The 27,239-nt window shown below is 43.0% G+C and overlaps 1 protein-coding gene across 1 annotated transcript in view; it reads left to right on the forward strand.

Moving 5' to 3' along the window:
* Positions 1-2,365: 2,365 nt before the first annotated feature.
* Positions 2,366-27,239, forward strand: part of C1QL3 (complement C1q like 3) — an 85,574-nt gene continuing 60,700 nt past the window's right edge. Inside the window, exon 1 of the mRNA XM_089666224.1 lies at positions 2,366-3,671. Within this exon, the coding sequence (XP_089522350.1) occupies positions 3,078-3,671 (594 nt within the window). The 5' untranslated portion in view covers positions 2,366-3,077. The remainder of the gene's footprint in view (positions 3,672-27,239) is intronic.

Here is a 27,239-nt window from a genome sequence, read left to right on the forward strand (position 1 = left end):
GGGTTTTTAAATCCCCACTCTTCCTCCCCTTTTTTCTGCAGGGCTTCCAGGACAGATCAGAGTGAGGCTTTGTGCCAGTACTGACCAATCAGAATCAGTCCTGGAAGCGCTGCAAAAGAAGAGGAAGAAGCGTGGGGATTTCAAGTCCCTGGACTACCACAGAATGTACAGTGGGGTAGGTGGGAGGAAGGTACAGTGTTAGCTCACCTTTTCACTTTTTCCTCAAACCGTGAAGAAACCCTTTAGCCCCGGTTCACACCAGTGTGACTTGTCATGAGATTTGACACATCAAAGTTGCATGACATGTCGCATTCTATTTGCCTTTATGGAACCGTTCAAACTGGTGCAACTCAAGTTGCAGCCACTGAAAATGTTTCCTGCAATACTTTTGTGCGATTTCATGTGCGGCTTGTCATGACATTTGTGTAAATGAAGTCACACAGATGTTGGCAAACCACCTATGAAGTTGCACTGATTGGTGACTTTGAAATTGTGCTGAAGTAATGCGTCATCAGTGTGAATTGAGACTTAAAGTGATTGTAAAGGCAGTTTTTAGAAAAAACAGTAAACAAGTCATATTTACCTGCGCAGTAGTTTTGCACAGAGCTGCCTCGATCCTCTTCTTCTTGGATCCCATGCTGGTGCTTCTGGGCAGTCCCTCCTGCCAAGTGCCCCCACAGCAAGCAGCTTCCTACGGGGGCACCTGTGCAGGCTCGCTCCCAAGTCGCTGCTCTGTGTGTCCATTCACACACAGATGCGGCTTGGCCCCCTGCTCTCTTCTTATTGGCTCACTGGCTGTGACTGACAGTAGTGGGAGCCAATAGGAGAGACTCAGGACAACTGAGGCTCTCGTGCACATTGCTGGCTGGAGAGGGGGTTTAGGTAAGTACGGGGGGGGGGGGCTTCTGCACACACATACTGTATACAATGCATGAAGGTAAAATACCTTGATTCTTTACAACCATGTTAAGGTGGTTCTAAATTCTCAAGGTTTTTTACCTTTATGCATCTGTGTGTAGCTGCCCCCCAGCCCACCCTTACCTGAGCTCCATCCTGATCTAGTGATGCCCATGACAGCCACAGTTTTCCAGGGAATCTCTCATCATTGGCAGCAGTGGGAACCAATGGCAGCCATTGAGCCAATCAGAAAAGGGAGGAGACGGGGCTGAGCTGCAGCTCCATGGGTGAATGGACACACAGAGCTGTGGCTCAAGAGAACACCTGTTTTGGGTGCCCCCATAGCAAGCTGCTTGCTATGGGGGCACCTGACAGGAGGGAGGGGCAAGGAGCACTGGTGGGGAACCCAAGAAGAGGAGGATCGGGGCTGCTCTGTGCAAAACCAAGGAGCGCTGGCGGGCAACTCAAGAAGAGGAGGATCAGGGCTGCTCTGTGCAAAACCAAGGAGCGCTGGCGGGGAACTCAAGAAGAGGAGGATCGGGCTGCTGCAAAACCAAGGAGCGCTGGCGGGGAACTCAAGAAGAGGAGGATCGGGCTGCTCTGTGCAAAACCAAGGAGCGCTGGCGGGGAACTCAAGAAGAGGAGGATCGGGCTGCTCTGTGCAAAACCAAGGAGCGCTGGCGGGGAACTCAAGAAGAGGAGGATTGGGGCTGCTCTGTGCAAAACCAAGGAGCGCTGGCGGGGGACTCAAGAAGAGGAGGATCGGGGCTGCTCTGTGCAAAACCAAGTAGCGCTGGCGGGCGACTCAAGAAGAGGAGGATCGGGGCTGCTCTGTGCAAAACCAAGGAGCGCTGGCGGGCGACTCAAGAAGAGGAGGATCGGGGCTGCTCTGTGCAAAACCAAGGAGCGCTGGCGGGCGATTCAAGAAAAGGACGATCGGGGCTGCTCTGTGTAAAACCAAGGAGTGTTGGTGGGGGACTCAAGAAGAGGAGGATCGGGGCTGCTCTGCAAAACCATTACACGGAGCAGGTAAGTATAGACATGTTTTTGACTTTAGTATCACTTTAGGAATTGGTAAACTGCAATATATTACATTTTTGTTCTTGGGTTGAATACCACTTCAAGGATTAGTAACCCACAATATATTAAAATTTTTTTTTTTTTTCTTGGGGGGGGGGGGGGGTCATTCACTTAAGTATTTATTTATTTGTTTATTTATTTATTTTGTCATGTTGACCAATCCAGTTTGTAAGTCATCAAGTGCAGTATTGCAGAAGCCCCTTCCCAGAGCATGAATGATGCATCTGGATCTGACAACGGATGGCTAGGAAGGTAAGAGGTCTCTGTGGATTTGGGTGGGGTGTCTGATCTACAGGTGTGGACCCCAGCACCTTGCACATGGAGCTGCATTGGAAGGAGAGGACGACAGGGAAGCCCTGTGCATGGCTGCTAGGCGTTCATATGTTCCACACTAGAGAGGGAGAGGGAGCGAGAGAGAGAGAGAGGAGCTGATGGAGTGAGGGATCCTCTGCCAGCACCACCCTCCCCATCAATCATCTGGACCCCTCCAAGCACACAGCAGCTGCGGTCACCTCCTCAGGAGAAGAGGAGATAGAACAGCAGGAAAGTTCATTTCAACTGGGAGAGAGCAAATAAAAAAAAAAGGAAAAAAAAAGTCGATGCCAATTAAGAGGACTGGAGGGGTGCTGGGAGGCGCTGAGCTGTGAGGCTCCACGTGGGCTCCAGGTTGTTGGAGGTGGGAGAGGTATCTCCAGCATTGTCTTTGATGCTGAAGGAATGAGAGATCGCTGAGCAGAGAAGAAGAATTAGACCACCCGGAGAGGAAAGAGACTGCCTCCCCTCCAAGAGCTGTACAGACCCCCCCAGGGGAGAGACCACAAAGTTGGACAAGAGAGACCGGGGGCCACCAGGCTAGACTCAAATCCCGAGGAGGTCCTGCGGCAGAGGCTTCAGCACCTTGGCCAGCTCCGGAGCTCCGGCCACGCAGCGGCTCGGGCGGCTTCTCCAGGAGGCGCCCCACGTCCTTGGCTTTCCCGTTGGCTGGTGGTGCCCAGAAAGGCTTCAAGATTTCGTCGAAAAGCAGGCAGGAGGAACGGCCAGCTCTGAGCCGGCTGGTGGCCCGGAAGAGGCTGGTGGCAGCCGGCGCCCTGGGGGTGGTCATGGTCCTCCTGCTGGTCATCCTCATCCCGGTTCTGGTCAACTCAGCGGGGACTTCAGCCCACTACGAGATGCTGGGCACCTGCCGCATGGTCTGCGACCCCTATGGGACCAAACCCCCCAGCACTGCCACGGCAGAGACGGTGAGAGAGCACAGCCTCCTCCAGTCCTTACCCACCTTCATCCAAGGAGCCAAGGGGGAGCCGGGACGGCCAGGGAAGGCTGGCCCCAGGGGGCCTCCGGGAGAACCGGGACCGCCTGGACCCATGGGGCCACCGGGGGATAAAGGGGAGCCGGGAAGACCGGGGTTACCGGGGCCGCCGGGCACTCCGGGCTTGAATGCCGCCGGAGCCATCAGCGCTGCCACTTACACCACCGTGCCCAAGATCGCCTTCTATGCCGGGCTCAAGAGGCAGCATGAGGGCTACGAGCTGCTCAAGTTCGACGATGTGGTCACCAACCTGGGCAATCACTATGACCCGACCACCGGCAAGTTTACCTGCTCCATCCCTGGCATTTACTTCTTCACCTACCATGTCCTAATGAGGGGGGGAGATGGCACCAGCATGTGGGCTGATCTCTGCAAGAACAACCAGGTAAGACCAAGATGTACAAATGAGATCTATGAGGAACTATCTTTCTTTCTTTCTTTTTCTTTCTTTCTTTCTTTCTTTCTTTCTTTCTTTCTTTCTTTCTTTCTTTCTTTCTTTCTTTCTTTCTTTCTTTCTTTCTTTCTCTCTCTCTCTTTCCTTCATTCTATTATTCCTTTCTTTCTTAGTCCTTACTTTCTTACTCTTTCATTTTCTCCTTCTTTCTTTCTTTCTTTCTTTCTTTCTTTCTTTCTTTCTTTCTTTCTTTCTTTCTTTCTTTCTTTCTTTCTTTCTTTCCTTCCTTCCTTCTTTCCTCTACTTTACCTTTCTTTCTCTTTCTTTCTTCCACTCTTTATTTCTTTCTCTCTCTTTCTTTCCTCCATGTTAACATTCCTTCCTTTCTTTCTTACTCCTTACTTTCATACTCTTTCTTTTTTTTTTCTCTTTTTCTTACTTCCAGTATTTCTTTCTTTTTCTTTCTTTCTTTCTTTCTTTCTTTCTTTCTTTCTTTCTTTCTTTCTTTTCTTTTCTTTTCTTTCCCTCATTCTATTATGCCTTCCTCTTTTTTCTTAGTCCTTACTTTCTTACTCTTCCATTTTCTCTTTCTTTCTTTCTTTCTTTCTTTCTTTCTTTCTTTCTTTCTTTCTTTCTTTCTTTCTTTCTTTCTCTCTCTCTCTCTTTCTTTCGCTCGTTCTTTCTTTCTCCCTCCTCCCTCCTTCCCTTCCTTCTTTAAAAAAAAAAACACCATTTAAAAACACTTTTCAAGTCCCTCTACAAAGTGCACTATATAACATCACCACTGTGCAGTCTGTGCTTTTATCCTATTACTTGTTTAATACACTTAAAGTGACAGTTTCTAAAATTCTGCTCAATGGGGAAGAAATCACAAAATGTAAAAGAAAAAAAAAAACATCATTCTATACTAACTCTTGTGTCAAATACTGCTACTATCTCTTGGAAGTCTCTAAATATGATCCATAGATATTGTTACAACTCCTTCATTCACATAGATATGTTATTTGGCTCCTTTATGAACACCTTAGATGCAGATTTCTGGAAGTCAGCAGTAGTTGGGAGAGTCCCAGCATGAAGGCTAGAAGTGACTGCTGGGACTTGCAGATTCACCATGACAGCCATGGATTCTGATCTAAGACATCCTGTGTGCTGGAATTAGGAAATCCACAAAGAGGAACGAGGGAAAGGGGCTTATTCTGCAAACGAGTACTTTGTGTTCAGTTTCCTCTAAGTTAGAAGTTTTGTTCTTAGTATTGCAGCATTATATGGTTGATGGATCATAGTAATATGCAGTAATATTTCAAAGATATATATATATATAAATTTGCATTTTAGCTCTGCATAAAATAAAATATATCCAAATGGTAAGACAGACTTCTCTGCACAATATTTAGGTGATCTGCTACTACAGTAATTAATTATTGAAAACAACAAAATTTTCAGGTGTGTTTTAATTATTATAGAAAAGGTTGAGATAGTTGTGTAAACGTAGAGTGTAAATAGGCAACACTCACAAAAAAGAGGCCCTGGTTTGGGGAAGCTTACTAATGAGACCAGAATGGCTGTTTTTGGATTACTGTTAAAGTGGAGACCAAACATCAGAGTGGGTACAACCATTTTGAATATTAATGAGCAGCGTCAAGTCACCAAACTTTATCCAGAGCTTCTGACTCTACTACAGAATCAGATTTTAGAACTAAAGGCGTCACTGCTAGTGGCTTTCCACTGTTATTTACTCAGCAAGGACAGCTCTAAATTCAAAAGTAAAAAGAGATTTCCTTTTTTTTGTATCTGTCAGCTTTACAAGACTGCAATCTGGCTTCTTGTGTGACAAAGCGTGGAATTTTAGTTGTACGCTAGTTCATCCATTTATAACGGAAGGCAGTTAGGTTTATGTTTTTAATAGCGGGGTGTGTTTATTGTGTTTTTGATGCAGTATTCTCAATTGAGTGCACTGAAGATGAGACAGACCTGTGACATAATACCTTTTATAACAGAATCACACACAAAGGATTTAACGTGCGCCACTGCTGTTGTGTCACCATACACTTTATGTAATAGCTGGTTGCATAATGTAATAACATAATAATACCAAATAATAGCATAATAACATGTACTTGCGTCATTATCGGCAGTTTTATATAACTTGTTAAAGATTCGGCCTAAATTGTTTATAACATTTTATTTTCTAAAGAACAATTACATTTATGTATACATATATGTATCTCATCTATATATCATATATATATATATATATATATATATATATATATATATATATATATATATATAAAATATATTTTTCCCCCCAATAGATTGAATCATTGTTTTCGTTGTAAGTGACAGAATATCCTTTTCAATGAGGATGGAGGGGAGGGGGGTAAAGGCAGGGTTGTGAGTACATTCATTCAGAACTGGGGCACAGAATCCTGGAGCAAAAATGAAAAAGCTTCTCCAACGCGACCAATCAGGTTTTAGCTTCAATGGGAAAACGCAACTAGAGATCAGAGTGGTTACTATAGGCAAACGCTCCACTTTTCTCTACTTTTACGATACAGTTGTAACCAATAATAGTAAGACTCCCCAACACCCCCCCACCCCCGATCCTTCTACCAGTTGATTCTGGTGGCATTAAAATGATAAAATGATAGCATTAAGATTGCTATACACTGTACAATTGGACTGTAAATTCTCTACATCAGTCTCCTTGAGATTTAATATGAACCTTAGCAAATGATTCTGTTTGGGGGAGATTTACTAAAACTGGAGCGCTCAGAATCTAGTGCAGCTGTGCATGGCAGCCAATCAGCTGCTAACTTCAGCTTCTTCAATTAAGCTTTGGCAATAAAACCTGGAAGCTGATTGGTCTCTATAAAGAGCTGCACCAGATTTTGCACGCTCCAGTTTTAGTAAATAACCCCCTTTGTGTCTAGCCAGGCAGGTCCTTGCACAATGTAGTAGTTTAAAGGAGATTGTACAATTAGATTGTATAATGTATGGCCAGCAGTAGGTGACTAGTGTTTGAAAAATAATTGGGCAAAGTGTTAAAAATGTTCATTAGCCTCTAGTTGTTCTTGGTGGCAATTATAGGTTGCAGGCTGTGGAAAGTGGGTTGGAACATGCATGGAATAGAAATGTTGGGTGGAAAGAAGATCTTCCAGGGGTCTGACCATTCCTTGCACCAGTGTCTACAAACCACGGTGTATGCTTAATATTACAGCTTTAGGCTGGCCATACATTGTACAATTTCTGTACAATTTCCTTTATATTTACCTTCAACTATGTAGTACAAGGGGCCTGCCTGATTGAATACAATTGAAAGTTTTGTTTAGGTTTGACCTCATATTATATGCTTTTTGGTAAATCTAAAGGAAAGTTGTACAAGAAATTTGTATAATGTACGGGCAGCCTTATGGTATAAATAAATAAAACAAGAAAATGATCCCAAGAGTTCAAAAATGGAAGAAAAAAAAAACATGGTGACATGAATGTTTGAATCTGATTGGTGGAAATAAAGACGCTTCTCATTTAGGACTTGTTAGGAAATGAGGTGGAGTTACATTGACATTAAAGAATTTTAATGTATTGGTTTTAGGATTGCAAGACTGCCCAAGACTGGCTGCATACCAAAATGTGGCATTTTCAGCAGATATATATATATATATATATATATATACACACACATAATATAAAATAAATAATTAATACAATAAAATAAATAAACAATACAATTAAAAAGGAAAAAAATATATATATTTAATACAATAAAATAAATAAATAATACAATTGAAATATACATATATATATATATATATATATATATATATATATATATATGTATATTTAGAGAGGGAGAGTCCTTTTAAGGACTGGAAATATGTGTATTGTACATGGATTTATATAAAAAAACAAATAAATAAATTAAACAAAGGCATAAACAGAGAAATGTATCTAAATTAGTTTTGAGATCAAATCCTGCACTCATTTTAAATGGCTAAGCAGTCTAAAGTGAATTTGAAAAATTCTTTAAATATGATTGGATGTTTATAGAGAACAGCGATCCAGTCTTTATGTCCAGATCCATTTATAAACCTGTTACTAATTGTACAGAAAAACAGATCACAAAAAAATCTAATTTCTTTGTTTAGATATGGATATTTATTTGTATATATAATATTTTATTTTTATTTATTTGATTTATTTTTAATCTTTTGTCAAAACTACTCTGCTCTGTGTTTATGGCACCTTTAAACTTATTTTGTATTAAACTGATTGGGGCTAGTACTGGTCACGTGACCTTTAAGACACCAAGAAAGTTCTCAGTCTCATAGGAAGACATTAACATTAAGAGTGTAGAGTTCATCTGAAATTTCATTTTGTAAGTCAATCAAGCAGAGACTTTGAGGTAGTCTTCTTTTAGTAGAAGATTGATCTAGGCTATCTCATGATTTCTGCTACCCATTTATAAGCCTCCCTTGCCTCCTTCTGAAGAGGGAACAACCATTTTTCTCTATGAGAGCCACAAGAGACAGACAAATTGAGATGGCTTATTAAGAGCAAAAAAGGAACATTTTATATAAGAATTTTAAATAAAGTGGCAATTTACCCGTGGCCGGATCAGGACTCTGCATGCGTAAAAGCTGTGCCCTATTTCACCGACCTTTGTATTCCTTCAATAAGATAAGACACAAATGTATCTAACATCTACAGATGAGGGTTACGCAAGGCATCCATTTATGTCAATTGTTTGTCTATACATACATATTCATGGTAATATTCTCAAAGCTCTGCCAGGCATACCTGAGATATACAGTGTATAAATATATTTATAAAACAGGTATTTAAATATATGCTTTGTATTGTTATGTTTACAAAAATTACAAACGACAGATTAGAAAAAAAGTAGAAAATGTTTAATATTATTGTTATTATTATTTATTTATTTTTATTGTTTTCAAGTCACAAATTCCACAGTTTGTGAGGGCAAAACTCTTATTATTTTTGTACATACAGATATTTCTAGTTGATCCACTGTATTTCTTATACTAATGCTAAATAATTTACAATACATAGCAGGTATACGTTTCATGAAGAGCATCTATAGGTGTGCGTCAGAATCTATCTATCTATCTATCTATCTATCTATCTATCTATCTATCTATCTATCTATCTATCTCATCATTTACTTATCTAGCTATCCACCAATATCTATACTGTATGCTTGTATGCTATTTATTAGTTACATATGCAATGTGAAATTTAAACATTTTCCACAGATAGATAACTCATAAATATCCAGACCCATTAAAGGAGATTCTTTAGAATATTCATGTATTCACTTACACAAGTAAATGGTATCAGTTAGTCTTCAATATAACAGGCCGATATCTATGGGAGATTTTTCATTCCAACATATGAATTACATTCAAAATGCAGCTATTTCTTTATCTAACCTGTGGCATGTGAAGATCTGGGCCTAATTGCTTACTTTGCATAGTATTCTATATGCACACAGCCCATTTTAAAGAATCCTGGAATGCTGGTGGGGTTGGGGCTCCAAGTGACATATTATCCTCTGTGACTTCGAGGGAAAAAATGTAACATAGAGACTTGCAATAAAGCTATGCAAGCTGATTTGTTTCAAGTTCCAGAACGCAAGGTCTTGAAACAATGAGAACTGTGCATTTGATAACAAGAGGATGTTATCTACAGAGTGACTTCTCACTCTGCACTCAGTTGTAGCGCCCCCCTTCTCTTGGAAGGTGGAGTGTGGAATATAAGCAAGGAGTCAGCAATGTGCGCCTTTCCAGCTGTTGGGAATTACAAGTCTCTGCAAGCTCTGTTACCCAAGTTAAGTAGGTCTGGTTGATAAGTGTGGTCAGCCTGTGGGTTATATAGGCACCTTGGCTTAGACCTAACTGTAAAAAGTGCTGTGCCATCCAGATTTTTTCTTCTTCGGCTGTCATGGGATAGGTTTTGATATCTAATTAGATTCTGTTGCTGTCTGTAACCCTAGTGGAGAAGATACCTCCTTCTGTGCTTGGTCCTGGTCTGAGGGTCAAGGTTTAGGTATAAGCTAGGATACATAGGATCCGATAAAGGACTACTACAACGTTGGAGTCACCAGCATGCTGGTGGACTGTGTATGAGATAAATGAAAAACACTCCAGAAAAGTGAACTGGGTTACCCTGCTTATATCTGAGCCCTAGTTGTCATAGTAAGCCTTGAGGTCATGGATGGGCATCAAGCCTTTCCTGAATGTAGAATGCATTTCTTATGTCAGCATCTTTCAGGGCAGCAAAGTTATTCTGTAGAACAGAGGATTCCAGTGCAATAGAGGTAACTATACAAAAAATGGGTTACGTTTACTTACGGGAGGGTTAGTGTGAAGGTTGGTTAAAAGGAGGGCTAGTATGAGGGTTGGGGTTACAGAGAAGGTTGTTAAGGTTACAGGAGGGATTGGTGTTAAGGTTTCAGGGAGGATTAGTGTTAGGCTTTGTTTACACTTGTGATGCTCTTTGAAGAGTAATCCATGTTCCTCTCACTCTCCAGAGAGCATTTGCCAGGTAGTGAGGAGGTGTGGTATGCCCCCAACTGTTTAAGCCCCCCTCAATGGTAGACTACCACGCCATAACTGTGTATTGTGTGCAGTTGCAGGGCAGTTGTAGTGTAACCCCATTCAGTTGGGAAATGGGTTGCATTTGGCAGGTGGTATTGCTTACTGAACATGACGGGGGTATAATACCTGCCACGGCATTACGGGTATGCTATATATACACCCACAGACATTGCCTTTCCAGTTAAATAGAGGGTAATTGAGGGGTGGTAAAAACGCAGCTTGACTACCTGGTTTTACTGCCTTCGAACCGCTAGTGTAAATGAGTCCTTATGGTTACAGAAGGTATTGGTGTTAGGGTAACAGGAGGGATTGGTGTTAGGGCTTCAGGGAGGATTAGTGTTATGATGGCCATATATACTTTGATAAATGATCAATTTCTTTCTTGATCAAACACTTCTGATAGGAATGATCGATCCATAGTTGACAACCCATTCGATGACTAGGCCACACTCGGAGAAGTGGATTGCGATCGATACTCAAGATAAATGATCAATTACATCTCTGTTCCACCATGTACTCTTGTAATCTGGTATTCATGAACAAAGTGTCTCAGTGCTTCCGACTGATGCAGAATGATTGATAAGCAAGAAAGAGACAATGTGTGATTAGGAGTCAAGTTTGTGAGGAACAAACAATACTCGTATATGATCGACGCGTTTTGCTGCATTTGCTTCCTCAGGATCCACACTTGAGATGCAACACTAAGCCATATCAGATCACCTAGTGTGAAAAGATTGAAGCGGTATACGTCCTTCCTAGTGGGGAGAAGAGAATCACATTACTGGGAAATATTTAGCAAAGAGCAGGATCAAACTCTGATCTGGCTCTAAACGAGGGAGAGCAGGGATCAGCTTGTAATTAGGTACATAACACTGCAGGCTGTTCCCATGCGGCTCCTATCCTCGTTCCAATTACACACTGGTCATATAGCCATGGCCGTCCAAAACTCACTCCCACAATATTATCCACAAGTATAGGAGCAACGAAACCAATAGCTGGTAGCTGCCAAAACTGCATGGACCATCAACCAAAGAGGCTATTTGTTGGCCGAAAAAATTCCCCATCAGTGTTTTCCTTACATCAAGGGACCCCAATACACCCCATTACATCAGGGTCTCCATTCGATTCTCTTTTACATCATGGTCACCATCTGTGCTCTGTTCTTCAGAGTCCCCATTAGAGATCCCCTTGCATAAGCATACCCATCAGAGTACTCCATTACGTCAAAGTCCCCATCAGACTTCCCCTTTATGTCAGGGTCCCCATCAGAGTCCCCCCTTATGTCAGTGTCCCCATCAGAGATCCCTCTTACATCAGGGTCCCAATTACAGAGTCTGAGTATATTTCTGGGGGGGGGGGTTTGAAGCAGAAACCATAAGCAGCTTCTGCTTACCGTAACCCTTAATCTGTGCACATTGAGGATATGCCACTGACCCTAGATGGCGGCCAAATAATATCCTGTAGAGGGCCCAACTTTGCGTGTTTAGAGACCCCTGTCCTGCAACATTGACAGAACACTGTTGACAATTATACATGGAAACATAGGAAGTCACCAGCATTCTAAATAAATGTTTCATACATGTTTATGTTAAGAAAGCGTCACATAAGTCAACAGAAAGCCAACGTTTTGTGGTCCCTTCCTCAAGGCAACATACTGTTACTGTGTTGCTTTGAGAAGGGCACCTTGCAGGCCCCCAAAAAGTTGGCATTCTTTTGACCTATGTGACACTTTGTTCACAATAAACTTGTACAAGACATTCATTTGGAATGCTGGTGACTTCATATCTTTCCTTGTGTAAATGTCCACTACTCCATTCTGGAAACCTCTTAACTTTGATTCAATTAATGTCAACACTTACACAAGGTAAGATATGAAGTCACCAGCATTCCAAATGAACATCTTGTACACTTTTTTTTGTGACGAAAGCGTCACATAGGTCTAAAGAATGCCAAATGTTCTGGGCTTGCAGGGTCCCTTTCTCAAAGCAACATAGTAACAGTATGTTGCCTTGAGGAATGGACCCCAAAATATTGTTGACTTACGTGATGCTTTCTTCACAATAAATATGTACAAGAGATTTATTTAGAATGCTGGTGACTTCATATGTTTCCTTGTGTAATTGTTGACATCGTTGGGCCAGTGTTGCGGGTCAGGGGTCTCTAAACACACCTGGCCCTCTACAGGATTGTTTGGTCAATGTTGTGGGGGTTCCAGTAGTTGAATAAGTCGGTGGACACTTACACAAGGTAAGAGATGAAGTCACCAGCACACCACATAAATGTCTTGTACATATTTATTGTAAAGAAAGCATCACAAAAGTCAACAAAGTGCCAACATTTTGGGGTCCCTTTCTTAAAGCAACATACTGTCACCTTGTCCACCACTCCATTCAACTGCTGGAACCCCCTCAACATTGACCCAACAATGCCAACACTTACACAAGGTAAGATATGAAGTCATCAGCACTTCATATGAATGTCTTGTATATGTTTTTTTATGAAAAATAAGTCACATAAGTGAACAGCATGCCAAGGTTTCAGGGTCCCTTCCTCAAGGCAATATACTCTCAAGGCAATATACTCTCCTTTCTTCTTGAGGATTGGACCTTGCAAGACCTGAAAGTTTGTCTTTCTTTTGACCTATGTAACACTTTCTTCATGATAAACAGGTGGAAGACATTTATTTGGAATGCTGGTGAATTCATATCTTGCTTTGTGTAGGTGTCCATTGCTCCATTCAACTGGAACTCCCACAGCATTGACTGACACAAGGTAAGACATGAAGTCATCAGCACTCCAAATGAATGTCTTTTACATGTTTTTTTGTGAAGAATGTGTCACATAGGTCAAAAGAAAGACAACTTTTCAGAGCTTGCAGGGTCCCCTATATAAGGCAACACAGAGACAGCATGTTGCCTTGAGGAAGGGACCCCGAAACATTGGTATTCTGTTGACCTATGTGATGGTTTCTTCATAATAAACATGTACAAGAAATTTATTTGGAGTGCTGATGGCTTCATATCTTCTCATCTGGTGTCAGCAGGGCCCCATCTGTAGCAATTCCAGCATCCACCATTTATCTGAAGGTCAAGTACTGTTAGGAGTGCATTTTCCAATTTACAATTTATCTTATACAAGGTAGACACACTTCCCCCACCACCATGGGACATGCGACTGGCCATGCAAGTGCTGAACTGTTGGGAAGCAAGGGGAGAAAGTCACATCTATAACCAGATGTCCTTGGTTTTTCTGCGGCTCTGACGGCTGAACAGAGCACAGTGCATAGTAAATATTTTGTATCCCCCACTCCCTGGTGTAAAGAGAACCTGTTAAATTTTAACTACAGGTTTAGTTAGTCCAGACCAACTATTTCCTTTACTAACATGTGTCCGCAGTCAGTGCTGTATAAACTCTATGTAGGATCAGCTACTGTATATACAGCGCTGTGTTCCTGCAGCAGTGCAATTCTGCCCACGATCGAAAAACACAGGTTCAGGTGGCATTATTTTCAGTGGCACCTGAAACGTGGTGCGGTTTTGCCACGCAGATTGTTGCACTGCAAATAGCATAGTGTGAAGCCCGTCGTCTAAAAGAAGCTCCTGCTCCTTTTTTGGTGACAATCTTTACATGATGCAAATTGCCACACAGTAAATCACGTGACAAATGCGGCAAATCGCATCACGTGAAGCTCGTCATCCAAAAGAAGCTCCTGCTCCTTTGTTGGACAGCAAGGTTCACTTGATGCGATTTGCCACACAGTAAATTGTGTGACAAAACCGTATTTTAGGTGCCAATGAAAATAATGACACCTGAACCTGCGTTATGCGATTGTAGTGCATTTTGAGATTGCGGGCAGAATCACAGCGATTCTGCGCAATCCCAAAACACCCAGGTGTGAATGGGGCCTAATGGAGCAGACACCAGAGCTTGATTTGGCTGCTCAGCAGGCGCCAGTACTGAGTGCCCAAGTGCTTCCATGGGCCAGGGTAAGCTGAAGGAATAAAGTGGGTTTTTTTTTTCTCATTGGGGCCGGCGCCTTTTTTTACTAGCTCAGCAGATGCGCTTCTGTTGAGCCTTGAAAGAGCCTGAAAATATCATCTAAACAGCCTAGTTATTTCTTATACATCGCAGTGATCTCACTATAAATATTTTTAAACAGACACGTTAGAGAAGTACTGGCCAATTCACACCTCTTATTATAGCAGATGGTTAACAAGTGCAAAAAAAAAAATAATTTTTAGATAATTAATATAATTAGATTTGTAAAAAGTAAATTGTGCAGATTGTATATTCTTAGTTTAAAGTTCATTCCACCAATCGCTGAAGTTTTAGATTTTGCTTGATGCCAGTTAGTGTAAAGCTGATCTCCAAACATTTGTTATTCAAAAATATAGAAATCCCTGTGCAAACCCAGATATCACTTTGTAAAAGCAGCAGTGACACCATCATTGTGCCTGTGCAGACAGCAGGGCTGTTGGTGGAGGGGGGGGGGGGGGTGCAGCAGGCATCACCCACTACAGGCTGCCTGCAGAAAACTACAGGAGGGGGCGGAGACAAGACCAGTCAATGCACAAGGAGAGAGTGCAACAGTGACTGGTCTTTATTAGAGGAATCTCCAGTGACTGGTCTGTATTAGAGATAGAATTTCACACTGGATTAATGGATTACTGCACAGATCAGGAAGTAACACGCAAGGCACACCGAGATTCAAGTAAGAATACTGAGAAGAAGTAAAAAAGAATAAGCATGATTCTCGTATTTAGACTTTATGTGTTTATTGTGTGCAGATAATAAAGTGTTATAATCCCACGCTTATCCGAAATCTGAGCCGTGTTGCCCATACACTCCTGGTAAATTATATACCCCAGTGTTTGTAGTAAATCAGCTTGTAAAAAATAAATTAATAGTAACAAATTGCAATAAGTGTAAATAACAAATTACTAACAGAAGGCTACAAACATACAGCATGTCCCCACAGCGTACCTAAAGTGTTACTAAACCCCCGACCCTGCATTCTCTATATCTGGTCTCCCCGGACCCTGCATTCTCTATATCTGGTCTCCCCAGACCCTGCATTCACTATATCTGGTCTCCCCAGACCCGGCATTCACTATATCTGGTCTCCACGGACCCTGCATTCACTATATCCGGTCTCCCAGGACCCTGCATTCACTATATCTGGTCTCCCCAGACCCGGCATTCACTATATCTGGTCTCCCCGGTCCCTGCATCCACTATATCTGGTCTCCCCGGACCCTGCATCCACTATATCTGGTCTCCCCAGACCCTGCATTCTCTATATCTGGTCTCCTCGGTCCCCGCATTCACTATATCTGGTCTCCCCAGACCCCTGCATTCACTATATCTGGTCTCCCCAGACCCTGCATTCTCTATATCTGGTCTCCCCGGACCCTGCATTCACTATATCTGGTCTCCCCGGACCCTGCATTCACTATATCTGGTCTCACCTGACCCTGCATTCACTTTATCTGGTCTCCCCGGTTCCTGCATTCACTATATCTGGTCTCCCCGGACCCTGGATTCTCTATATCTGGTCTCCCCGGTCCCTGCATTCACTATATCTGGTCTCCCCGGTCCCTGCATTCACTATATCTGGTCTCCCCGGACCCTGCATTCACTATATCTGGTCTCCCCGGACCCTGCATTCACTATATCTGGTCTCCCCGGATCCTGCATCCACTATATCTGGTCTCCCCGGACCCTGCATTCTCTATATCTGGTCTCCCCGGTCCTTGCATTCACTATATCTGGTCTCCCCGGACCCTGCATCCACTATATCTGGTCTCCCCAGACCCTGCATTCACTATATCTGGTCTCCCCGGACCCTGCATTCTCTATATCTGGTCTCCCCGGTCCCTGCATTCACTATATCTGGTCTCCCCGGACCCTGCATTCACTATATCTGGTCTAGCGGGACCCTGCATTCACTATATCTGGTCTCCCCGGACCCCGCATTCACTATATCTAGTCTCCCCGGACCCCGTATTCACTATATCTGGTCTCCCAGGACCCTGCATTCACTATATCTGGTCTCCCTGGACCCTGCATTCACTATATCTGGTCTCCCCGGACCCTGCATCTACTATATCTGGTCTCCCTGGACCCTGCATTCACTATATCTGGTCTCCCCGGTTCCTGCATTCACTATATCTGGTCTCCCCGGTCCTTGCATTCACTATATCTGGTCTCCCAGGACCCTGCATTCACTATATCTGGTCTCCCACAATACACAGAACATGGAAATGCAATGATTTTAGTAAATATAAACTGCTAAATACCTTTTCTCATCAGCAGTTAGAGCAGTCTTGTGACTTCTATCAGTGTCCAGCAGAACACTGGTTAAAGCTTGTAGGAGGAGTTTTCATTCTGCTCTTGTAGGATGCAGAACCCCTGACCTCTGTCTGGACAGTGCTGATTGGCCCCGTGCTGCTCAAATGCACCCTCCCAAGAATACACACCAAACTGAGCATGTGCAGAGTGTCTCCACACGATTTGTTTTATCAGGAGATAAGAGGGGGTCACTGGAAGAAGGGGACGATCAGAGACGTCATGATCAAATAGCATTTTTACACAATGCGGAGGATTAACCCTTTGGGTTCTACAGTGAGTATAGCAGGCTTGCTTTTCTGTGCATACAGACTGATTTTATAGTTGTGGGTTTAGTAACACTTTAAAGTGGTTCCAAAAGTAAAAGGGTTTTTTTACCTTAACGCATTCTGTGCAATAAGGTAAAAACCTTCAATGCACAGTTCTCCCTCCCCCTCCCTTATACTTACCTAAATGTACCCAATTTTTATACAGCAATGTGCACGAGAGCAGCGGCTCTCTCTCTCCTTATTGGACAGAGAGGCAGCAGTGAGAGCAATTGGCTCCTGCTGCTGTCAATCACTGCCAGTGAGGAGTGAGCAGGAGGTGGGCCAGAGCTGCACTATGCGTGACTATGGACACACAGAGCTGAGTTTGGGAGCGAACCTGCACAGGTGCCCCCATAGCAAGCGGCTTGCTATGGTGGGCTCTCAGTGGGGAGAGGATCCAGGAGCACCAGAGGGGGACCCAAGAAAAGGAGGATCACGGCTGCTCTGTGCAAAATCATTGCATGGTGCAGGTGAGTATAACATGTTTGTAATAAATAAATACAATTATTCTTTAGAATCACTTTAAGCCCTGGTTCACACTGGATCCGACTTTGAAATCGTGCGACTTCACTTGAAGACGCACGATTTCAAAGTCGGGTGGCAGTGCGACTTCATGCACAGATGTCTATGCAAGTCGCACCCCAAATCTGCAAAATAGTGGAGGAACTACTTTACAAATCACACCGATTAGAACGGTTCCACTTCACATCATTGGATGCAATTTTGCCTCAGTGTAAACCAGGGCTAACTCTGGGTGTGGTTTTTCCTGCATAGTTACATGATTCCAGCTTGGATCTGTGCAAGAATAGATATTCCATACTTGAGGCTGCCCTTCTTCACTCGCTTGGCATGGCTGCCAATCATTAAACGGCTCGCATTTTTTTCGATGAACACAAAGCCTTCTCTAAACGGACGAGAATGAAATGGTGGCACCACCAACCTGCCTCTCTGGGTAGTATGGAACCCAGAACTCCATGGCAATCGTTGTAGTAGCAGCAGCAACTACTACAGTGATTCTCTGATTCCACAGCAATCCCACAGGTATGGAATATGTATGCTTACAGTAATCCAAGTTGGCCCAATGTAACTATGTAATTAACATTATACCTGGAGTTCATCTTTAAGGCAGCTCCAAAATGAATCATTTATTCTTTATATGTTGTAAATGTAAGCAGTCCAAGTTCTTGAGTTTGACCTGGTATTAGCCTCCTGCAGCCTACTGTCCAATCTATACAACAAAGCTCAGAATGAGGAAGGGAGAAGCAGCACAAGGAGCTAATCAGGTGTGATGCTGCACAAGTAGCTTGCTGATAGTAGGATATAGATTGTAAACTCGAAAGAGCAGGGCCCTCAATCCCCTCATGTTTTGCATTGTATTGGTATTGTTCTGTCACATGTTCTGTCCCCCTTTGTAATGTACAGCGCTGAGCAAACTATTGACGCTTTATAAATACTGTATAATAATATAGCAGAGTTACTGAAAAATGAACTCATTGGTATGCTGCTTATTCTTTTACCAGTTGGGAGTGGAAAGAGGACCTGTAAGTATAAGTGAAACTGCAACATCAGGCCCCCTCCCCTTCTAGACACCACTTTGCTGGGGGTCACAGCTGTGTAAATAGAAAATAAGAAAGGAAAAGAGGTGCACAAGCCTTGAGCATTACCTCAATAAAAATGTTAATCATACAAAGTAGCAGATGTATACTCACAAATAACAAATGTACACAGGCATATCATGACCGTTAGTGGTCCATGGTCTGAGATGAGGCACGAGTCCCACATGTAAAAAGGACGCTTGGGAATGACTGATGCGTTTCGAGGAGCGATCCCCTCTTCATCAGAGCTGTCTTGGTGACAGCTGTGCAAATCTCACAACGGGATGGACAAAAATTCAAAGCCTTTGACAGGTAAAATAGCTCTTGTCCATTGTATTTCATTTGTGTGTTTAGCTGTTTTCCTGGAGTTCAGCTTTAATCGCGGTTCACACATCCTACCTGCCCCTATCAATAATGCATGCTTACCGTGAAACAAAGATACTGAGCCAAACGCACCGCGGTCATCGCAGTTACCAGGAACATTCCCCGGGCACTACAGGAATGATTAGAACAATATTTCAGTGCAGTATCTATCCTGTTAGAGACACAAGGCTGTTCTTTAAGGCTTCGCTCACCTGTGCGGATAGTGGATGGTAAAACCAGTTGGATGAGCTGTGGTTCTACTGCCCCCTAATCACCCACCTGAACAAAGACATGCACTGGCATGTCCCCATAAAGAGTACCGGTCACCTGCCCAATGCTATCACATGGGAGTTTGTTAAAGTATATGCAAACCCTCACCATATAGAACAACCCTTTCAGTCTAAAACAGAAATGAAAGGCAAAACATTTGCATATATATGTATATAGATATAAAAGACATTATAAACACTTTTTTTTTTCTTTTTTTATAAGTGATTTATAAGTGACATACTCTCGGTTCTTACCTGAACTGAGCTGGGGGAGGTGAAACAGCACCACATTGATCTTCCCAGTGAATGGCTTTAAGTGTGTGTGTGTGTGTGTGTGTGTGGGGGGGGGGGGGGGGGGGGGGGGGGGGTCAGCACAAACCTGATTATTGGCGCACAGCAGGCTGAACTCCCAGCACAGCTACAGAAATAACCACACTGTGCTATCATTCCTAGTGTGGTCAGTTTTTAAATATGAAGGCAAAAGGACTGGCAGGAACACCAGGGATTTCACACAAAGAAAGCAATACAAAGAGAACAGGATACGTTTTCATGCAAGTACATGGTACAGCAGACACATAGCAGGAATATGAAATGTTGGGTTTACATATTCTTTAACTTAATAAAAAAAAAAGAAGAAAAGATAATATAATAAAATAGATTAAACAATAAAAGAATGAAATGGAAGCCCTGTTGCTCTGCACACAGTCACAAATGAAAAGGCTTGCACAGGGTATGCATGTGTATGTAAACTGAGATTGCATCACACGCGAGATATCGCAACTGTTGGTTTTGTGTTAGAGAAGACACTGGTAGCTTGTGATGAGGCAGAATTCTGTTTTACTTGTGTGGCTTAAGTTACAAACATACACAGCACATTTCAGCAGAAATCTTCTTGAAGAGAGGAAGAGAAGAGAAGGAAGAGAGAGAACCAACAAGTTTTACACATATGCACAACTGATAACCTTAGTGTACAGTGCCATCTACTGTTCAAGTGATATTAACACACAATACTATATAGTACATGCTGTTGTATCTCCAACAGCAACGAATGTTGGAGTGAGCTCAATGATTACTGCACTATAGATCACAGCTATCCCTAAACTAATGAGTAGTAAAGGCTTTGAGCCCTGGTTCACACTGATGCCACTCAGATGCATTTCTGATGTGACTCAGATGGTGATTCAGATGCATTTCTGATGAACCCTGATGAAGTCACGAGTCACCTGACGTCATTTCCTGTACGAGGTGACGCACTTCCGGTAGCGGCCATCTTGCTATACCCAGTATACCATGCAGTACACCCATAGGATGTGGTGACAGGCGTTTTTGTTACTGGGGATACATGTGAGTGCTTTACCTACTTTTTCCTGCAATTTAAATAAAAGGATACTGCACTATGGAAGGTTTCTTGCTTTATACCCTATATATGCAGTCTTGAGTGGAGGGGGAGTGAATAAAGTGCGCTGGGCAGAGGTCTTTACCCTATTCCAAAGTCCCTGTGATGAGGAGTGGAGAGGAGAGGATCTGTTACTATTAATTATAGCCCTGTGGCCCTGCGCGGGTCGATGTGCGGAGGAGAGCAGGCATTGCTGCCATTTGAGGATTTCTGTTTCATTTTCACTGGAGTGAAGATCACATCAGCACGGTTTCACTTGCATGGACTTTATGTTTTTATATAACACAGATATAATTTGATTTGTTTGCTGTTTGGTCACATGCAGTGTGTTGTTTAGAGATTGATATATAGCACTGGATGGTTTTTTCTCCTTAAAGAATCACTTCACTACTATTTGTATTATGTCACCATAATAAGGTTCTGTTTCACTTATATATTTGTTGAATGAGATGTATTTGTTTGCAATCATTTTTCACTGAGCACCATTGTGTTTGCATGGCAAGCAATATTTAACACTAATTTACTTATTAGATAGATTTTGTTTATAGCGCTGCACTATTCACAGTTATTTTTCAGATGCATTTCTGATGCGACTCAGATGCCGACTCAGATGCATTTCTGATGCGACTCAGATGCCGACTCAGATGCATTTCTGATGCGACTCAGATGCATTTCTGATGCGACTCAGATGCATTTCTGATGCGACTCAGATGCCGACTCAGATGCATTTCTGATGCGACTCAGATGTCGACTCAGATGCATTTTTGATGCGTTCCAGGACGCATAGATTCACATGTCAAGGGAAATAACACGGCTTTCTATGGAGGTCATTCACACCTATGCGTTCCAAAACCGATGCGATTTCCAAAAGGGTGCTGTGCGTGTTTGATGCGATGCAATGCGTTTTTGAGCCCCATAGATTTGAATGGAAACAGCAGTTAGTAAGCATAGGTGTTCAAATGTAATGTGATTTCGGAGCAAGATACACCTATTACTAATGCGTAAAATCACATCAGAATCACACGACAATTGTTCCTGAAATTGCACTTGGAAACGCATAGAAATCGCACAGCATCAGTGTGAAGTAGAGCTCAAAGCTATGCCTATGGAGATTTTTGGGTACCATAGTTTTTCATGATACCATGGCCAATTTTAGCAAATAAGTTCCCTTTTTAGAAAAAAATGATAAATGTAATTTTTTTTTCTTAGGAGCCTGCAGAGCATTGCATCCGTGATCAGGCACATTGCAGGTGCTATTTCAGTCGGCTTCAGACTGTCCGTATAGCTGTCTGCCCATATCTCCCATATTTACAGACAGTTACTGAAGTCCAGGAAGGTCAATGAACTACGAGAGAACTCACCAGCGCCCTCACAGTTCACTGAGAACTATACGCTGTCTGCCGCAATGCATGATGGTACTTGTAGTCCATTCATTTAGGCTGCTTTCACATTGATCCATTTTTCCTCATTTTTTTTCTGTTAATAAAAGCAGAAGAAAAACGCATGACCGTTGAATCTTATGGAACTCATCACGCTGGTCAGTTATGGGTCTGTTGCGGTTTTCAAAGTCCTGCTGGCTGCATTTTTGGTGCATATTTGATGCGGTAAAAAACAAACAAACAAAAAACGCACCCAGCAGTATACTTCATGATATTGTGGCAAAATTTGAATTAATATGGGAACCCTGGGCTAAATATATGCATGTTGTTCTATGATCCCCTTTGTCATGGGACAGGGGAAGGCATCCCCTAATCCCTGGTTCATACTGATGTGGTGAGGAATTCGCAGAGTTTTCAGTGCGAATTCCGCACCGCATCAGAATCGCACCCCGTTCATGCGAACCGCTGCGCATGTGTATGTTAACAACACCCCGAAAACAGCCTGGAAAACGCGGTTCAATGTTCAGAATCAGGTCGCATAGGTGTGAATACACATGTGATCCGATTCTAGTGCGGACCCCCAAAAAGGGTCCTGTATGTTTTTGGTGAGAGTGCGGTGTGATTAGAGCCATACATAATGTATGGCTCCAATCGCACCGCACACAAATCGCATATGATTTGCACAGGAATGCCATGCGGTTCACATGCAATATACTGCACCGCACATATGTGAACCCGGGCTCAAAGCTTCATCTCCAGACTTGGCTTTCTGTTGTTTTTCTTTTTTCTCTTCTGTTTTTCTCATTCTTTACTGTCTGTTTCTTTGTTATATTCGGATACTGATGTTCATTCCCGGCAATGGAAGTGGCATCTCAGGGAGCTGTTTGGTGGTGAAATTTTTTTTTTTTTTTGGTCGGCAGGGCCATGGTGGTGGTGGTGGTGGTGGTTGTTTGGGGGGGGGGGAGCTTAAGGAATTCTGTGTATTTCCTCCCCCTTTCATATATGTCCCTGGGTGCAATTTGAATTGCTATGGATATGGAAATGATGCAATTTTTGCATGCTTTCATGTTCTCTTGACCACTTCTTGTACCAGCTTGTTTTGATCTTGTTATTATCTATATAATTTTTTTAAAACTCAATAAAATTATTGAGAGTAAAAAACACACCAAAAACCTGAAATAAATGGAACGCGCATCAAAAACGCATCCAAAACACACCCATAGTTGCGTTTTTGATGCATTTTGAGTCACGTGTTTTTTTTCACAAGTGCAAAATGCATCGGAAACATGGCAAAAAACACATATGAGAATTTACTGCGTTTTTGCAAGGGAGCAGTTTGAAAGTAGCCTTACCGGAAACTGTGACCTCTGGTTCACATGTATGCAGCCACGTTTTGCGTGGGCACGAGAGCCCATTCATTTGAATGGACTCCTGTGCCCCGTGACACGCAGTCCCTGCAGAAGATGAAAATGCAGCCCGCACGGAAACCTCGGTTCCCAGTCCGCAGGGGCGGACTGACCATTTGGAAACTCGGGCACTGCCATAGGGGCCGGGGGCAGTAGGGGGACTCATGAGATGCCCCTGGTACCTTTTTCATAGGCTTTTTTGAGTTTGGGCAAGGACACAGGGGCCCCATGATCCCCTATTGCCGGGGGCCACATGAGTTGTCAGTCCGCCCCTGCCAGTACGGTTGTGTTTTCCATTGCAGGAGGCGTGCCATTAGAACTAATGGCACCCGCCCGCGGGTCCTCATTCCTTGTGTGGGTGATGCGGTTGCTCAGATTTTTGTGCGGATCGTCAGCGGCACCACCCGCACATATGTGAACATAGCCTGAATGAATGATGTGGGCGGAGCTCTGCACAGCTGTGCTGTTTTAAAATTGTGACAATTGAGGCAGGGAGAGGATCCCCCATCTGCTGTCACAACAGGGGCTTGGGAAGGGGTGGGGTGGGGTGGGGTAGTGTGGGCAGATGCTTTAGTAACATACTACCCTGATTACTGCACAACAATAAAAATGTGTGACTACTATCTTTTTATTCTACAAGGCCTCTGCTTTCAGAAACATTTACGGACGGGACAGTGTAATGTAATGTATTTTCTATGCCCCCTTGCACACGGGCATCATAATTTACTGATGTTTAATCAGGACTTGTGACTTGTGGGCCAAAACCTGTGTGTAAAGATCTGAGTAATGTTGAGTATAGGTGAGTATAGACAAGTAAAGGCGTGTAAGTGTATAGATGAGTATAGATGTGTAAAATTTTTCTTCATTGCCAGGATTGTGGCCCCTTGCACATGGGCATCACAAGTTCCTGAGTAAACATGCGAGTAAATTACTGCACTCAAATGTACATTTTTCTGTTTTTGTTTTCCTGCTCTGTACTCAGTGCTCTATTACTGATCTTTACTCATTGACAACAATGCATCTCATTTCAGATCAGTAAAAAAACTCAGCATTTTTTACTTCCCTGTGCAACAGGCCTAATGCTGTCTGTACTACCATATCTTCATTTTACACTTAAAATAGACAAAATTTAAAATCATTTATTACTAATGAAAAAATATAGTAATGGCCATTTTATGGGCTGATAGACAAGGGATTGTCAATCAAATGACATGTGGAGCTGGGCATGGGCCTGGGGGGACATGTACCACTTTGGGAGCACTGATTGTATTAATGTTTTAAGTGGAACATTAAAAAGGCAAAAATCCTTTAAAAAGCATGCCTAGGGGATTCCATGAACTTGTCTGGGAAGTGGCACATCTGTACAATGTGAACAACCTTGCAGCACTAACATTGACCAAGAATAAATGCTGTTTAGATTGACAGTAAATGAAAGCTTCAGTCTCTTTAAATTTGTTTGTAAACAAAGTGGTCGGGGATTCCCTTCATCTGTACCAAACCCTAATCCTAGTTGAGGGTCTGATACAGATGTTAATGGGGGCCCCACTAAAAATACATACAAGACACTTATCCTTGATGAAGGTCTGGTATGGATGTCAAGGGGGGCCCCATGCAAAAAAAAAAAACCACAAAAAAACAGCAGACCCTTAGGGTCTGGTATTAATTTGAGGTGAGGCACCACGTGAATAGAAAAAAAGTGGGGTCCCTCCTTAAAAACCATATCAGACCCTTACATGAGTATGCATTCTGTCAGGCTAGGAAATGAGAAAGATGAATATGCAACCCCCTCCTGCAGGGGCGGACTGACAACTCATGGGGCCCCCGGGCAATAGGGAATCATGGGGCCCCTGTGTCCTTGCCCAAACTAACAAAAGCCTATGAAAAAGGTACCAGGGGCATCTCATGGGGCCCCCTACTGACCCCGGGCCCTCGGGCAGTGCCGAGTTTCCAAATGGTCAGTCCGCCCCTGCCATCCTAAACCTCACCAGGCCAAATGCCCTCAAGTTGGGGGGCACCTTGCCAGGGGGGACACATGAGGTTCTGCCTCAAATTCCATACCTTCATCTGAGCAAACAGCCTGGCTAGCTGAAAAAGGGGGGGAAGGCACCCCCCCAAACCACCCCAGGCCCCATGCCCTCAACATGGGGGGTACCTTGCAAAGCACCCTCCTGATGAATCAACTTGGCCTTATGTTGATGTAGACAAAGGCCTCTACCTTACAACCCTGGCCTGTAAATTCCAATAAGCCCCCCACCCACAGACCCCCACAACCATTGAACCAGGGTTGTAAGGAAGGTACTTTGCCAGGGAGGTCATGTTCTGGGTGCATACGTACCCCCCACATACATGAGTTAGGCTGCATGCTCAGATCAGGGTTTGGTTTGGGTTTTGAGGAGGACTACATGCTTTTTTTTCCTTGTGTTTCCTCTTAAATAGGGTTCCTTGTTAAGAACCATAACAGACTCTTTATTTTTCATTTTGTGTGGAGTCCCTCCTAAAATCCATATCAGACCTGGACGATCTTTGTTTACATTGCATTGTCTGGATTCCCAGGCAGACAGTTGAATGGGCTGGGTGGGGATGAGTCGTGATTTTTAGGATGTTGGTGGCTACTGTGAGGCATTTCAAGAATGGATGAGCAAAAATGCAAATCCATATACAGCGGGTAAAATAAGTATTAAACACGTCACCATTTTTCTTAGTAAATTTATTTCTAAAGATGCTATTGACATGAAATTGTGGGTAACAACCCATGCAATCCACAAATACAAAGAAACAAAAAAAAAAAGTTAAGAAATTAAGTTATGTGTAATAAAATGGCATGACACAGGGAAAAACTATTGAACACGCTAACTGAAGTTTATTTAATACTTAATACAAAATCCTTTGCTGGTAAATGACAGCTTCAAGATGCCTCCTTGCCTACCTGACAAGGTAGTCGCATGCATCGCTCAGGTGTGATTTTGGCCTATTCTTCCACACAAACAGTCTTCACATCTTGATGGGCCTCTCTATGAACTCTGATCTTTAGTTATTTCCATAGATTTTCTATTGGATTCAGTCAGGTGATTGGCTGGGCCATTCTAGCAGCTTTATTTTCTTTCTTTGAAACCAATTGAGAGTTTCCTTGGCTTTGTATTTGTCATTGTCTTGCTGAAATGTCTGCCCTCGTTTCATCTTCATCATCCTGGTAGATGGCAGCAGATTTTTATCAAGAATGTCTTGATACATTTTTCCATTCATCCTTCCTTCAATGACATGACGTTTGCCAGTACCGTATGCTGAAAAACAGACCCACACCATGATGTTCCCACCTCTACAGTTCACTGTTGGTATGGTGTTTTTGGGGTGATGTGCAGTGCCATTTGACCTCCAAACATGGTGTGTATTATGGAATTCAAAGAGTTCAATTTTGGTCTCATCTGACCAGACTTTAGTCTCCCAGTATTTCACAGGCTTGTCTAAATGTTGTGCAGCAAACTTTAAACGAGCTTCAACATGATTTTTCTTCAGCAATGGAGTCTTGCGTGGTGAGCGTGCATGTAAGCCATGGCGGTAGAGTGCATTACTTATTGTTTTCTTTGAAACAATTGTACCTGTTAATTCCAGGTCTTTCTGAAGCTCTCCACGAGTGGTCCTTGGCTCTTAGACAACTCTTCTAATAATTATTTTCACACCTCTGTCAGAAATCTTGTGAGGAGCATCTGGTCGTGGCTGGTTAATGGTGAAATGATGTTCTTTCCACGTCCGGATTATGTCCCCAACAGTGCTCACTGGAACATTCAGAAGTTTAGAAATCCTTCTGTAACCAATGCCATCAGTATGTTTTGCATCAATAAGTTTGCAAAGGTCTTGAGAGAGCGCTTTGCTTTTAC

This window comes from Staurois parvus, unplaced genomic scaffold (genome assembly GCF_062004578.1).
Source record: "Staurois parvus isolate SC_StPar_1 unplaced genomic scaffold, SC_StPar_1.0 ptg000051l, whole genome shotgun sequence".
Lineage (NCBI taxonomy): Eukaryota > Metazoa > Chordata > Amphibia > Anura > Ranidae > Staurois > Staurois parvus.